Source organism: Cyprinodon tularosa, unplaced genomic scaffold (genome assembly GCF_016077235.1).
Source record: "Cyprinodon tularosa strain WSP-4 unplaced genomic scaffold, ASM1607723v1 ctg211, whole genome shotgun sequence".
In the NCBI taxonomy this organism is placed as follows: Eukaryota; Metazoa; Chordata; class Actinopteri; order Cyprinodontiformes; family Cyprinodontidae; genus Cyprinodon; species Cyprinodon tularosa.
In genome coordinates, this window is record NW_024038781.1 from 210240 (window position 1) to 227014 (window position 16775).

A 16775-nucleotide genomic window follows, 5' to 3' on the forward strand; every position below is an offset into this window, starting at 1 on the left:
CAGTGTTTGCGGAAGTAAACATGACTCGTAATACCGCAGCGTATATTGCGTTCTTTAAGTTCTTCTCCAACAGGAGCAGGCACATTACGAACGAAATCTTTTTAAGAAGATCAAAAAGAAAGACCCTCCCCCGGTTCCGGTAAGACCCTTCGAGTTTGGTCTGAATCGAGCTTTCTAAATATGAATTAAGTCAGCAACCTCACTTTCTCTCCATTGACTGCTCTCTGTGTTATCTTCCGCCATGGTTGTTAGTTTTTCCCGCCTCCGCTTAGTAGGACGCAGATTAGTAACGTTTAGTAATATTTGTCAAGTATCAATGACGTGTAGGTCGGATGAATGCGACCTGGCCGTACAGACACAGGTCGCATTTGAAAAGATCAGATACGTATCGGATTCAGGACCACATATCCAAGTGGCCTGGGTCGCATTTGAAAAAATCCGATCTGTGTCGTTCAGACTGTCATAAAAAGATCAGATACAGGTCACATATGGGCAAAAAAATCGGAATTGGGTCACTTCAGGCTGCGGTGTGAACGTAGCCTAAATGAGCACTAACTCATCATTCTACAGCAGGGGTCTTCAACGTTTTTCAGGCCAAGGACCCCCAAACTGATGACAAGATGGAGCGGGAACCCCCTAATTATATATATTGTATGAAATTGTGTTATATCAAACTGGTCCTATAGTCATTCTATTTTAGATGGAGTCATGTAACAAAAGTAATTTGCCCTGGGATTATTAAAGTATTCCTGATTCGGATTCCTGGTTGATGGGACAGGTGTTGTGAATGAAACGGTGCCCAGCTTGAAAGAGCTCCTGTGTGTCGCTGAATGTGTGCATTGATGACTGAAAGGCATCTTCTGCCTCCATTTATCTGTTTACAACAGTCTGTTCAATTCATGTTGATGTGGATTTAAAGACATTTCAATTCAGCAGGGAATAAAAAAAAAAAAAAAAAATGAGTCAACCAAAAGTTTTGCAACCCCCATGCAGTACCTCCGTGGACCCCCTAGGGGTCACGGACCCCCTGTTGAAGACCTCTGTTCTACAGTATTTTACTAAAGTCTATATTTTATTCTGTACATTATGATGCAACTCAGTTTGTGCAAGAAGGTATATATCCCATCCATTCTTTATCTGTCACACTTATTCCAAGCGGGGTCGTGAGGGGTGCAGGGCAACACAGAGACAAACAACCACACACACACACTCACACCTAAGGACAATTTAGAGAAACCAAATAACCTAACATCATGTTTTTGGACTGTGGGAGGAAGCCGGAGTACCCGGAGAGAACCCACACATGCACAGGGAGAACATGCAAACTCCATGCAGAAAGAGCCAGGGCGGGATTCGAACCCTGATCTTTTTGCTGCAAGGTGGCAGTGCTCTCCACTGCGCAGCCCGGTGCAGGAAAGTATAACTATATCCCATTAATCAATAATTTATTCCATCTCTGCTAGTTTTTCAGTTTCTAACTCTCTCCCTACAAAACTCACCTGCTCCATGTTCTCATTGTACTGCTCTTCTCCTTCCTCTTCCACCCCCTCCTCTTCTCCCTCTCTTTTCTCTCCACCAGCTACATCCTCCTGCGCCTTGAGATACAGACACCCCATATATGCGATCCATTAAAAAAACAAACTTAAAGTAGATCTAAGGTTTAGTCAGAATCCCTTTGAATAAATCTAATAGCTAGTTGGGTCACTCTGGAACAAAGATCACATTAAGTTTTCCATGACTAATGTTTTGATCTGTGAGTTGCTGGTTTTTACCTCGTCCTCCTCTTGGTACTGGTCATCCAGATTGTCCTCCTGCTGATCAGGGTTTCCAGCCATCTGTTAAACACAACATTTTAAATGCACCTAACTTTAAAACGGTGTAACCTCTGGAGGACATCTTCACTGTGCCCATACTCACCACCAGCTCGTCCTCCACAGCAGGTCGTCCAGGATCCGGATGAGGCTCTATGTGCTGGCCAAGAGCAGCTGGCTCTTCTTCCTCTTCTAACCCGTCTTCCTCTTCTTCCTCCTCGGCAGCCCCATGTGCTGGATGCTCATCCCCAGCCTCCTCAAACTCATCCTCTCCCTGGTTATTGGGGTCGTCTTCAGGATCCACCTCACCATTTATGCCACGCTTCAAAGTGGAACCAGAAGTATACATCATTAAAGGATGACAACAAAAACATCTGACTATTGCTGCATGTTCAAACCCACCTTTTGATAATAATGTGTAAAAAGAAAAGACACAGAAAGGCGACATAAGCACCCATTCCACATTACTGCTGAGTGTCCTTTTTCACAGTTTGGAGATAAAAATCACCTGATGCAGGGAAACTCTGCGTTTCTCCTCCTCTTCCTCTTCTGGTAACATGTGAACGTCTCTCTCTGCTAACAAACAAAATGTAAACAATCTGTGCATGTTTTCAATATCAAAAAATACCTATAATTTCAGTAATCATTTAGCTCTTGATTTGTACTGTGATACAAATCATACTGTTCCGCTTGATTTATGAATATCAATAGCTTTATCATAAGTCATGCATTGAAAAACATCTTTCTTGTCTCACCATCTTCATTAGTGATGTGATGGTCCTCTTCATTCTGAACATCCTCATCCTCATCCATGTTCTCATACTCAGTCCTTTTCCTAAGAAAACAACACCCATCAGCAGCTAGAGGAGAAAAACCTCCAATTTAAAAGTCATGTCTGAACATAAAGAACATGGAAACTTAACGCTACGTTACAACTGTAGTCACTGCATCGCTAATCTGTCCAGACCAGGGAGGATTTTTCAGTCTTTTAGGTTTATGTTAAGGTAGCTGAATGCTCCACAAGAACAGAGACATTTATTCTTGCTCCTGCAGTGAATGACAGCATTTTTTTTTTCTTGCGTTCCTGACACTTCTTTTTCTTTGCAGAACTTTGTTCTTGCAGCACATCTAAAAACAGCCATGTGATTGGTTAGAATATGGATGGCCATTGTTCAGTAGAAAAAGTGGGGATGTTTTCCCACTTTTGTTTCCAGATTGGATTTCCAATTGTATTTCAGTTCTGAAAATCCATACAGTGATCTGTTATGTAAAGGATACTTTGAGTATTGTCTGGTAAAGGCAGTGAGAAACATAAAATATGAAGAAAATATGATCATTTGTATGATTCATTTAAGTAGCATAAAGCATTTTGCACTGAAAAGAAATCCATCCTCTGCCATTGTACTGCTGTGGTGTTTTTTTTGTGGGTGTGACAAAAGTTACACTGGATCAGACTTATTCGATAAAGTCCTTCCTTAAATGTCACTATCCTGCAGCTTTTGCATGCATCCCTTCCTCAACACACCTGAAACAAATGAATGCTTAATGGCCAGACCTCTGCTACACTTACTGACTTGCCAAGGAGGTAATTTGGCCTTTAGTTTCAGGTGGGTTGAAGCAGGGATGCGTGCAAAAGTTGCAGGTAAATAGCACTCAAGGAACAACTTTGCCAACCCGTTTTAGAGTCTAAAACAGGAATAGGCAATGTTGTCTAAAATTTAGAGTATGCAATAAGCTTGAAACTACATAAAAGTTAATAAGTCGGAAGTTTTAAACAAAGGATTTCCAGAAGGAAGGAAGGACAAGAACAAGAAGGAAAGACAGCTTAAGACAACTTTACAGTGTGATGGCAAATAAGAAAATACAAATATTTTTTAAACCCTTATTTTATTCTTTTAAACTTTTCCTAACCTGGAAAATACTGAAAAAAATTTCATACTTCAGCAGGTAACAACCTTGCTTCTTGGAAGATATCTAACCTTGTCGCATTTTGTACTGGAAAAGAGACATTTCTTTGATTCTGATCATAAAATATGTATAAAAGCAGGTAAAATATTTTTGTGTATTTGATCTTTGGTTGAGGTGTTAGTGAGATTATCTATAAGTGGACTTAGTGTCTTGTTCCTTAAAATAAGAGATAATCTACACTAGGGCTGCAACAACGAATCGATAAAATCGATAAAAATCGACTTTTAAAAGCGTTGGCAACGAAATTCATCATCGATTAGTTGTGTCGCGCGATTATTGCGTCATCCGCCGCGCCGTCATCACTGCCTCTTGACTGAAAGAGGAAGAAAAAAAAATATGGCAGAGCGAGTCAGCGCCGCAGGAGCAGTGTTACCAACTCAGCGACTTTTCAGACCCCTCCAGCGACTATTTTTCAAAAAAGCGACTAACGACAAATCTGGCGACTTTTTTCGGTTTCACTGGCGGCTTTTGGAGACTCTTACGTGAAAAAATGTATCGTTCCTACTCTGCCGTGGGGCGCCTCCCCCCGCTCCCGCAGGAGTCCCTCTCTGCGCTGCAGTCAGAGCCTCAGCGTCCAGACTGCAAATGAAGCGCGCATGCACCGGGATTGATGGCGCAAATTGATCACAATAATTAAAATAGCCTGCGCTTTGTAAAGCGAAAAAAGTGATAACATGCAACTTTTTTCAAAAGAAATGAACATGGCACGGAACCACCATGTTTGTTTGGTTTTAAAGTGGGGAAACGTAACGTTAGTTTCTCAGGTAGCTCATCTGATGCTTTCCTTACCGTGTTAGTAGGTTACAGACAGTGATAAGGTTGGCTACTTATTTTACTTTTAATTTAATTTGAATTAGCTTAAGCAGCGTTTACATTTACTTTATAAATAAATTTACTTGCAAATTATGAGGGCAAGGCTTTTAAAGTTTAAATCTTCTGGCGAAGATAAAGTAAAGAAGATCCTGCAATTTATGGAAGTAAAGCAGAATAAAATCCAGCAAGATCAGTAATATGTCAATTAATTATATGCCACATTCCCATGTAAATATCTGTCTTTGGAGGATGTGTTTTTTAGCACCCCTAGTTCTCTCATTTTTATTCCAAATACAATTTATAATTTGAATCACAGGGCTATTTTTATCTCTATGGTTCAGTATTTTCTCAAGTAGCAACTTTAACTGCTATACTTTCCTGTCTTAAAAGCCAGAACTCTTCTACTCTAAAAAAACTCATTTGTTGAAATGGGGGGGCCTATTGTTTGAACCCCTTAGGGGCTTTTAAAAACAAAAATGTCTTTTTTTGCGCTTTATGAAACAAAGTAGCCTATATTTTGTGGATGTACAGCTACATTTCTCATGTAAGTTTGCGTAGTTTTAACACAAACATTTATTTTTCATATTGCACCAGTACAGTTAATGAGCAACCTGTACTTGTGTGCTTGTTTGTTCTGTCTAAAATGTTTATTTTGGAATAAAGAGGTTAATATAAAAAATATTTTTTGTCCGATTCATCGATTAATCAGATCATTCTACCTCCTCAAATGAAATGCAAATACTTTTTTTTAAAGAAAAATCTACATAGTTCATTTTGTGCAGTGAACAAGTTTTTACTGGATTAACTTTTCTTAGAGAATTTTAACAACTCCAGGGCTCAATATAACCTTTGGTGCTCCTCTCTCAGCAGCTGCTCCTTTCTGTCAGCCTCCCTGTGATGCTGCTCCTCCAGGTTTTGCTCTTCCTTTAGACGCTGCTCCCTCTCTTTCAGCACCTTCTCTCTCTGAGCCTGCAGGGCTTCCTGCTGCATCTGGATTCGCCTACGCTCTTCGGCCCTCCGGGCCTCCAGGCGCTGCTCCTCTTGCTGCTGCTCATAGGCTGACTTCAGGTTGTGCGCCTGTGGTGGTGCCTGGTGCTGCAGCTGAGTCGCCTGATGGAGCTCCACATGGTTGTCCTCAGAAATCAGAAAAATAAGAGAAAAAAAAACATTTTGTTCATCTATGCGAATAGCAGATATGTCCATATGAAAAGGACACTTAACTTGTACATAATTTCCTCTAAAACTATTTAACAAGCAATCTATAAACATCCTCTGACAAAAAATAAAAAATTAAATCCCTTTTTTAAAATTACATCCACATACACTAAAGTCAAAGGGAAGCAGCTGTTCCAACCGCTGCATTTCCGAATTCTCCCGAATGGTACACGACTTTACATGAGTGAATAAAGTGATTGGTCGTTTATCAAGGGGGCGGATTTTTGCGGCAAATTTCGCAAGCAAGCGTGATTGTGGCCGGTGTCTCGGAAGCATCTTGCTAACCAGTTAGCGACTTAGTGCTAGTTGGTTCCCAATGGGAAATTACATTGAGACCAAGTAGCACTTAGCAACGACACTTTCGATGAACGCAAAAACATGCAAGAGGAGGAAAGTTTTGCGTCGGAGGTCCTGGATGAGTCTCCTCCGTCATACATTTTTATTTAGAGGAGGAAAGCGTGGACGAAGATGTTATGGAAGAGGACGCCAGGGCGGCAGAAGCTTGGTTTGGTGTAAAAGGCTTACAGCTGTACTTGTTTGAGCCCTTGCCTCGCAACGCTGCCAGTTCTGTTAGCACTACTCCTCCTGAAGACACAGACGTCCATCCCAGTGAACACTGGGACGGAACTCAATGGTTAAGTAAATAATGGCTGTTATTTCAACCGTGGCGTATATTAGCTGCGAAATATGAATCAAGATGCTATGACCAAAAAAATTAGATTGACAGATGACTGTTGATATATGATTGGCTGAATTTAGGTGTCCAAGCTGACGTATAACTTAGGCTACGTTCACACTGCAGGCCTTAATGCTCAATTCCGATTTTTTTGTTCACACTTCCAAGTATATGCGACTTGTATGTGATCTACTGTGTGAAATGAAAGCGTTCAACCGAAGTGTCCCGCATGCGCACTCGAGGACGCGATGACGTCACATGTAGCAAGCGTCCTCAGTGTTTGCGGAAGTAAACATGACTCGTAATACCGCAGCGTATATTGCGTTCTTTAAGTTCTTCTCCAACAGGAGCAGGCACATTACGAACAAAATCTTTTTAAGAAGATCAAAAAGAAAGAGAGCCAGGTTCCGGTAAGACCCTTCGAGTTTGATCTGAATCGAGCTATCTTTCCAAATATGAATTAAGTCAGCAACCTCACTTTCTCTCCATTGACTGCTCTCTGTGTTATCTTCCGCCATGGTTGTTAGTTTTTCCCACCTCCGCTTAGTAGGACGCAGATTAGTAACGTTTAGTAACATTTGTCAAGTATCAATGACGTGTAGGTCGGATGAATGCGACCTGGCCGTACAGACACAGGTCACATTTGAAAAGATCAGATACGTATCGGATTCAGGACCACATATTCAAGTGGCCTGGGTCGCATTTGAAAAAATCCGATCTGTGTCGTTCAGACTGTCATAAAAAGATCTGATACAGGTCACATATGGGCAAAAAAATCGGAATTGGGTCACTTCAGGCTGCAGTGTGAACGTAGCCTAACTGGCCTGCATAAAATAACTTTTGGGACAATATCATCTGATAAAGAGTACATTTATATAAGCCAGAATGTTTTGAAATTTTAATCTGACTTTCCTACGACTTTAATGTATTTTATTGGTTTATTGGTTTCCCAAAAAAAATAAAAAAAATTGCCAGAGTAGTCTTAGGAGGAGGTTTTTCGACTCACAAAACAAAAAGCACTCGTGGATAATTTTCTTGTCTCAAAAAAAATAACAATAATATTCTCAGAGTTGACTTACAAAAAATTCAAGTATAAACATTAAGTGATGTGTGTGAAAAAACTGTTGCACTCCTCACTCCTTCAAACAATCAGATCCACCTCATCAGCTGCTTCTACTTGTTAATCTAGACTGACAAGGAGGAGGGTCAAAGCAAAACCAATACATAAACAAATAAACAATAGCTCTACCATTCACACAACCTTAGATTTAACATGAATAATTTAGCAAAAAATAATTTAATCTAAATAGGCTCCAACAATGTGATAAGGGTTTGTTAAATAGGGTCATCTTACTGTTGGAGGTGAACCTTTGCTACACTAGAAAAGTGAAAAAGTGACCGACCCTTTGAAAGTCCAAATCTGTTTGTGTAAACTAGGTCTTACCAGCTGCGGCTGTCGTTTCTGTCGGTCCAAGGCGTTCTCATCAGGCTGCTCTTTCTCCCTCTCTTCCTCCCCCTCCTCCTCCATCTGCCCATCATGTGTCTGGTCCAGATCCTCCTCCAGCTTTTGAGGCTGTCCGGCTTGAGCCATCTCCTCCTCTGCCAACTCCCTCTTCCTCTCCGCCTCCCCCTCTCTATCCTCATCTCTCTCAGATGGGCCGAGCTGGGAAATTATTTCAGACTGGGCGTGGACATCGTTCACCTCCTGATGATCCAACTTAACAAGAAAATAACAGAGTCCTCATAGTTGGATATTTACAGTATTTTTTGTTTTGTTGTTTTTTTTTCCCTCTCATTACCCTTGATTCTGTGTCCCAGTGCGGATGACGGTCATCTTGAACATGCATCTCTTTTCCAGTCAGCTGGGATTCATGAGCATGTGATCCAGCTGTTACAGCTGCTGCTGGCAGCTGCTGAGAAACATGGTTTGGATCAGGCTCTACCTGGTTTGGGTTCCTGTTTTGAGTGTCTTTGAGCTGCTTGTATTCATCCACCTGGGCCTAGGGAGAACAGCATACACGAAAGAAAGGCTAAGCCATAGGGAAATGGTGCAAATAGCAAGAAGCTAATCCAGAAGTGGGTCAGCATTCAGTGGACAACAGCCAATAATAGCAATAGGCAATAGGTAACAGATTCATTCTATTATCAGTTTATTTATAGAGAGAAACATTAGTCTACAGGAAGCTAAAAAATAAATTATTTAGGGGGGGGGTCAAAAGTGACAATCCTTTAATTTTTGGCTTAATCCAATCAGACACTTGTACATAATGGTTTAGTACAACCATGACCGCTCCAACTTACAGAGATGAGCTTCCATCTGAAATGTGTTCCTTTGGAAAAATAATTGAGGCCACCAACTTTATCAGAATTTTATCTTTTTGTCTATAAAACATTTAGACTCTCTGTCATTTATTCATGCAGCAGAGAAAATCACAAAGCATAGATATTTAGCTACAGGAGAGACTGGTGTGACACCATGATATTGACTTCCTGCAGAAGGGACTAATTTGACCTAATGTGTTCCTGCAGAAAGAACAGGTGCAACACCATGGACATATAGTTCTTTTAAAATAGGCTGGTTTGATGTCAGTTCATTTAGAGGCTTTTGTGACGTAATAGATATTAATTTGAACAGGAAGCACTTGTTACATTCAGTGTCGGGATCGTTACTTAAAATGTGCCATACGAGCTAAGCGAACAGAGAGAGCTTTAAAAAGGAGCGAGTTCTAGTTTAAAAGGCATGATGGAGTTTTTGAATGACACTGCCACCTGTGGTCAAAAATGAAACTCCAGCCGTCTTCTGCACATTCACATTCTTTTAGTGAACGCTTGCACTTCACTAGGGTTTGTTTTTTTACTCTCTCCTTAAGTGGAGTTCCCATTAATGTCTGATTGCTTCTGAGTATCCACAAAATCCACCATTAATATAACGCTTCAATTGTTTGCTAGATCGAACATGTTTAACATGGCCACATCCACCAAACAGAGCGGGAACGTCTGACCAGAAGTACATCTGTGCTGAAATACTGAGGCGTCTGTCTGCTCATCAAAAAAATTTTGAGTTGTAAAGGCTAATTTTCGGGAAAAAAGGTAACAGACTTAGTAACTCTGGAGGAGTTAGTTACTGAACAATCAAAGTAACTTGTTAGCAGTCAAAGTAACTAAGCAGTTACTTTTTATTATCTAAAACGTTGTAGAACTGAGGTTTCCCTTTATGAGAAGAACTAGAGGTTTAATTAAGAATTCTAAAAAAAATTTAATTAATTAATTAAATAATTAAAAGGAATACACACTGACAATGTTGAATACTGATCTGCACCATCTGGTGTTCGTGATGGGACAAGTGAGCTGTTATACAGTTATATAGATAAGACTTTATTATTTGTTTGTAATTAAATAAATGTTTTAGAACTTTATAATTTTGCTCTTTGACAGCCTTTAACTTTAACTTGTTCAAAGAAAATGTGTAAAGCTGAAAAATAAAATATACTTTGCAAAAGAAATTATTTAATTCTATAGTGTTACTCCTGTTTAATTGAAAAAAAGTTTCCGTTAAAGTATTGCAGAATAAACAAAGCGCTGTTTAATGCAAAACCATGCAAGTAAAGTCCATCCAACACTGAGAAAATAATGGAAATGTTTGGATAAAGGCAGCAGCTGTCAGTCAGTGCTGAGGTAATAAGACAAGCTTCTTCAGATAACTGATTCTAACTGACGTTTATAAATTCTGTATTCCTGTTAGCTTCAAAATCCTTTGTGTTCGTAAATTTTTAACATAAACAATATTTACCATGGAAGAGCATCGTGCCAATCCTCCATAGTAACTTCTTTGCACATTACAAACAAAACTTTAAATATTTTCTTTTAACCACTTTCTGTTTTGCTAATGTAACACCAGCCCTTCAAAGATTAAATAAATTGGCTTTCTTTTTTCTGAAAAGAGTCACACAGACATGCCGGGGTGATTAAATCCAAAAAGGCGGCCTTAGTTTCTGCTCCATTGTTTCATGTCTTTATTACAGATTGCCATCCCATTAGCTTTGCTGCGTTGGAGATGGACTACTTTTACCCAAACCCCCAACTAGAGGCACTAATGGAAAACCATAAAACCGATTAGATAACGGAAATGGACAAAAACAGATCGAGGGGAAAAAAGGTGATTTACTATCCATCATAAAGACACAATACAGAGTAATTTAGCCTTTATGTTTAAGGAAGGATTGAATTGAATAAGTCATTATGAGAACCTTTCTCCTCTGCGGGACTCACATGAGCAGAGGCACACATTGTCAGTATTAATCTGCCTGGGTGTTAGAGGACTGCAGTAACAGTAAGCCCCCATCACTGCTTTCTCACCTGAGCTGCAGCTAGCGCACTCTTGTGGTCCTCCAGGTTCAGTGCAAGCTGGTCGTGGGCTGCCTTTAGGTCCTGATGCTTGAGCTGAGCACAGAACAGAACCACTTACAGCTAAATAGACTCTGCAGATAAGTCAGCATTTTTTTTGTATAACAGAATTCAATACATGCAGAAAGAGTTGGATTTTAGTCATATTAATTATTAAAGACAAACTGTTGTGTCCTCCTCACGTGTGCATCCTGCAGCTGGGTATGAATCTCGTGGTGGGCTTTCCTCAACTGTGTGTTTTCTTCTCTTAGGTTATAAACATGTTCTGGTATTAAAAAAAAAAAAAAGTAAAAAGACACTTTTAAAAAAATGTGTTAAAAACAGACAATAGGCCTCATCAAAGCAGTTTTCTTAGGAACAAATTTCTTCTTTATTGGTTTTGTGAGGAAATGTCACATTCACCATTTATCATCTATTTCTAATCTATCAGGTACGAACACATTTTACGAGTCCTCCAGACCTGACGTAGGAGTCTTGCACAATGAGCCAGCTGTTTTCCAAACCTAGTTTTTCAATAAATTACTGCCTTTGTTTAACTGAGAAGCAATTGTACATTTTATTAGGCTACATCATTATACATTATGCAACTCTGCAATCATAAACTACATATTAATTCAATGATGACAGAACCATCAGTCACAGCACTTGCAGCTGGCATGTCGGTATCCAGGTAACACTGGTTGAATGTCAGTGAGATCTATGTGAGATCGAGCTACTATTGAAATAACAATTGAGACAGAAAATGGATATAAAGTTTAGAAACTTGCTGCATAAAATTCATCTAATGGTAAAACATCCATTCATCTCACTATATGGCAGCTCCTTGGTTTTTGTATTACACACATGTAAAATATTTGCGTTTGGGTCAAATCAGGGTTTCACCATTAACGCCTTAATGTTTATTGTACAAGAGATGGAGAGAACAACCAAGGGCTGACAGACATGATCTTTTATTACATGCTTGTGTTTGTATATTAAAAGAAGATTTTGCAAAACGTTGCGTTTGTTGATGGCAGTTCATATTAATCATTTACACCATATTTTGCATGTCTTGCCTCTACCAGTAGTTTTCATTGGCTGTTTTTATATCAAATTATTTTTATTTCTTATTTTACTTTTACTTCTGTAATGCTGCTTTCACACCGAATGCAGCAGGAGCCGCAGAAGCAGCGAGTTTAGATGCAAAGTCAATAGTTGACACGCGTCAAGGCGCAGCAAAAGATCCCGCCGCGCGTCTGAGCATCTGAAGCGGCGAGAGCAAAAATTGAACTTTTGCTGCTCAACGCTCCACATCACCCAATCAGACACGCTGATCTGGAGCTGGCAGGGAGACAGACACATTGCTGTTGATGCAGGACGCTATCCTCTGAAACAGTTTATTAGTGCCTAAATTGGCTTAAAGTGTAGAAATCTGCCGGCAAAACATGTTTGCCTTTATTATCCTGGTGCCTGCAGTTTGGATTATGTACATGAAAAGTGCTTTCCAGCCGCTGCGCAAACCGAGAGGAGGTGACCGGTCCACAGGCTGCTGTTGAATGGGATTACTGACAGTGCACAGCCGGTATGTGGGGGTCTGAGCGGCTCAGACAGAAATAATATTGGAAGGCAGGTTTGTAATCTGGATGAACTGACTGCACTGATTAAGTTTTCCCACTTAAAAACATATTAAAACTACTTTATTCCCACTGATCACAGCAAATATAGCTGCCAGGCAAATAAAGGATAGAGTAGCTTCGCCCAACATGCGCAAGACCCACTTTTGCACCACGCAGCCAGAGCAGCAAAGCTGCTTCAGCCGCGCGTCAGAACTAAACTGGTACAAGCAGCAAAAAGGAAGCAGCAGCGGCGATTTTCCTGCTCCTGCTGCGTCCGGTGTGAACGTAGCATAACAGTGCAACAGCAGAATTTGCAGCTTTTTAATTTATTCTCTGCTGCTTGGATTTTATTCTTGTCCATTAATTCTGCTGCTCAGGTCTTGGTCAGCAGGGCCGCGCCCTCCAAACCGGTCTCTTAAATATAGTTCTTTTACTTTACTGTATTATTAAAAATTGAAAAAATTTGCTCAGATTTGTAAGAAAGCACATCATAGTTTAAAATCCATTTCAATGTTGTTTCTTGTTTCAGGTTATTAATGTTCATGTAGTCTTTTTTTTCTCTGAGTAATTTCTCTGAATGAACAAGCGTGGAAGTCATAGCCTTATATGGGATTATTGGAGCGGTAATTATGCAGATTTACATTTGTCAGAAAGCAAACTCATTTATGCACAGGTGGACTGCATCACATTTACAGGGATTATTAACTGAAGTTAAGAACGTTTCTTGAATCTGATGTGGCGCATTCGTAAAAGCCCAGGACAGAAAAAAAATGAAAAAATATTTATTGGCAATAATACGAAAATGTTTTTGCATGAGGCCCAGTGTTCTCAAACATTCCAGGCGAATCTATGCACAAGCGTAAGAGGAGATCAAAATCTCTGAAACTTTTTGCATAGAATAAAAAAAAGAAAAGCAGGGCTTGAAGATTGCCCAGTAACATTCAGTCATGTGTTCTACACAGACCCAAAGACCTTATATAAAAGGGCTTTTCCATGTCTGAAGAGTGAAAGGCTGTGGTTTGGCTGGTTTAAAAGGTTTCCATTTCAAAACCTAAAAAATGGTTTCCAGGTATTTTTAATGAGATCCCAAAGAAATTTCTGAACTATTAAGCATTTACTCGAACGTAGAGTAACAAGCTTTACTTCCACCACCTGTTGCTGAGCACCAGCAGTCACTGGCATCAGATTTATTTGCTTTCAAGACAGATAAATCAAGCTGTTGGAAATGTTTCAGGCTATGACAAACACAGAAAATTGTAGAGTCACAATTGTGTGGCTCTACAAAGAGTGAGAAACCAAGGAGGTATAATATTCTACGTAACAACTTGAGAGCTATTACATTTGGTGTGTATTTATACTAAGGTCTGAAGAGGCGCATATGTCACCAAGAGTTGAGACCCAAACCCAGGACAGAAGGATCAAGGAAAGAGGCCTTAATGCCATAAGTCTCTGCCACGCCCTGTATCTCCTTTTATTTTATTCTTTTGTGTTAAACTAGAAAATAGTATTTCTACTTAACTTTTTCCAACCCCATTAATACCTTTAAGCTGTGAGATCTCCACTTCTTTGGCTTTCTGCAGTTTATCGTAGCGATCTCTGTGTTCGCCCAGCAGCCGGCTGTGGTCCTCTCCTTGCGCTTGATGCTGCTCGTTTAGCTCGTAGTACTGCCTCTTCAGTTCACTATGCTGGTTCTTACAGGAATAAAAGATTGATATCATTGTGTGGCTTTTCTATACTACACAGACACTAACTGTACATTAAAACCATTATAGACAGGATACGTGATAAAAATGTGGGATTATTTGCATACTAGTACAACAGGAAGAGACCTGAATAATGTATGCAAATGTCGAGGTAGAAAAACGAAAAGGAGGAAAGCAACCAGAATGGTGAATCCAGGTGAAACAATTGGTGCGCTGAGATTTTAACAATCCTTACCTTCAGCATCTGATGTTGCACCTGTAAAGAGTTGAGTTTGCTGTTGGCATCTTGCTGTTTAAACACATAAGAATTAAAGTTAAAAAAAAACCCATAAAAATACAGAAGGAAGAAGCCAGCATGAAGAAAGAAGATGAAGTAACTCACCTTCTCCTTGTTCAAAGATTTCTCTGCTTCAAGTTTATAAACAAGGTAATCTATGGAAACAAATCCATACAACTAGGGTGAATATCAGCTACTGCAAAAAAAAAAAAAAAATCAGAACTTTTTTTTTTTTTTTTTTCTTACCTTCTTTGGCCTTTTTGTGCTCTAACCTCTCCTTCTGTAGAGATTTCTCCAACCGGGATCTATGCTCGTACACCACTAAATATATTTAAAAAATGAAAATAGAATAAAATAGAATAAAGCATACCGTAATAGGATGATGCAGGTGGAAGAAAAAAAAAATCAAAGACAGATAAAATCCAAATATTAACTTTTTTTTTTTTGCTCACAGAGGTCGACCGAGACGAAGCAAGAAGTTTATGGGTTATATAACAGTCAGATGTGATATTTACCCAAGTGGGTAGTGATGTCAGTAAATATCTCCGTAAGAGGGGGAAGACGTCTCTAAGGGGTTTTTCTTTAATTTGTAACAACAAAAAAAGTCTTAAAGTAATTCAGTTTTAGTATTTGTTAATTCAGGTATTTTTTGTGTTTATTATAGAATATTATTGCTATTTTTTTTATTTTTTTTATATATAAACACTAGACTCCTCCATCTCAGCTAAATTTGAGTTGATCGATGAAGCGTTCATGACTCTTACATAAAGGGTAACTTATGTTTTCTAAATAAATGTTTTTTCAATTAGCATTGATTATTTAAATTGTTGGGGGAAAAAAAATGTCCTGATGTAAAAAAATAAAAATAAAAAATCCAATTGATCCAACATTGGGATCATCTGCTGAGGTTCTGAGATGGCCATCCCTTTACATCTTTGGAGGCTGGTGTACAGGAACTTTTAGATACGGTGCCATACGTTCTAGTTTGCATGGACATGGGATGGGGGGGGAACCATAACTTCATGCTTAAATCGACTGCCGCTTTGCACAGAATACAACGGTATTTTGTTGCGACAAGTGGGAGGCTGAGTACACAGCGTGCAAAGCTGGCACATATTTCAGTGTCTAATTAAGATGCTGGAGATCTAAAAGCTCATATGGACACTGAAAAACATAACAAAGCTGTGTGAGGGGAGAGTTATTCGACAAAGTTGACTGAGCGCTTTGAAAGACCTGGGAAAACAGAGGACGCTGTAACGAGGTAATTTGTTGAAACTGTATTTTCTAATACAGAAGATGTTATATTTGATTTTATTTATGTATTTTAAAAGAGACCTATACATTTGTTACTGGTTGTTACAGATTTTGTTTTACTACAAAAGTTATTTAACATTTAGGTATAACATAGCATGTTTATTAAAGGCACACTATGCAACATTTTTCAGTTAATTAATGTGTTCCATAACGTTTTGGATGATTAAATGAGTAATTTCAGGTTGAACAAAGGTATTATCGGCCGCCGTGGTGGTCTCTGGGGGAAATACTGCACTTGCAATTGCAGGAGCCCTCGGCCCGCACCCACAGGCTCAGAAGTCTCGCGAGAGTCGGTCTTACTTTACGGCGAGAACTGCTACACGCCCCCAGTTAAAAGCATGCTCGTTGCTAGCACAGTGGCGATCTTTGTGCAGTTATGCTACGTTCACATCGGACGCAGCAAAAGCAGCAAAATCGCGTCTGCTGCTTCATTTTTGCTGCTTGTACCAGTTAGTTCTGACGCGCGGCTGAAGCAGCTTTGCTGCTCTGGCTGCGCGGTGCAAAAGTGTGTCTGACGCGCGTTGGGCGGAGCTTCACTATCCTTTCTCTGCCTTGCAGCTATATTTGCTGTGATCAGTGGGAATAAAGTAGTTTTAATATGTTTTTAAGTGAGAAAATACACCTGAAAACGTAATCAGTGCAGTCAGTTCATTCAGATTATCATCCTGCCTTCCAATATTTTTTCTGTCGGAGCCGCTCAGACCCCCACATACCAGCGGTGCGCCGACAGTAGGAATCCCTTCATCAGCAGCCTCTGGCCGGGTCGCCTCCTCGCGGTTCACTGCGGCAGCTGGTAGGTGTTTTTGATCTAAATAATCCAAACTGCAGGCAGCAGGATAATAAAAGCGAACATATTCTGCCGGCAGATTTCTGCATTTTAAGTTAATTTAGGCGTCAATAAACTGTTTAAGAGGAGTGATCATAGCGCTCTGATCATCAGCGCTGTGTCTCTCTCCCTGCCAGCTCCCAGATCAGCTTCTCTGATTGGTTGACGCGGCG

At 39.8% G+C, this 16775-nt stretch overlaps 1 protein-coding gene across 6 annotated transcripts in view; it reads right to left on the bottom strand.

Moving 5' to 3' along the window:
* Positions 1-16775, bottom strand: part of golim4a (golgi integral membrane protein 4a) — a 39033-nt gene that overhangs the window by 2502 nt on the left and 19756 nt on the right. The window contains exons 2-15 of one of the 6 annotated variants that reach the window (XM_038285558.1): positions 14709-14783; positions 14568-14617; positions 14421-14441; positions 14023-14173; positions 11070-11152; positions 10840-10923; positions 8283-8483; positions 7928-8200; positions 5440-5735; positions 2567-2646; positions 2320-2387; positions 1918-2133; positions 1773-1835; positions 1500-1595 (exon numbers count right to left, since the gene is read on the bottom strand). In XM_038285558.1, coding sequence (XP_038141486.1) covers positions 1500-1595; positions 1773-1835; positions 1918-2133; positions 2320-2387; positions 2567-2646; positions 5440-5735; positions 7928-8200; positions 8283-8483; positions 10840-10923; positions 11070-11152; positions 14023-14173; positions 14421-14441; positions 14568-14617; positions 14709-14783 — 1757 coding nt within the window. Of the gene's footprint in view, positions 1-1499; positions 1596-1772; positions 1836-1917; positions 2134-2319; positions 2388-2566; positions 2647-5439; positions 5736-7927; positions 8201-8282; positions 8484-10839; positions 10924-11069; positions 11153-14022; positions 14174-14420; positions 14475-14567; positions 14618-14708; positions 14784-16775 lie in introns of all 6 variants that reach the window. The other 5 variants (XM_038285554.1, XM_038285556.1, XM_038285555.1 and 2 more) reach the window with 5 other exon arrangements.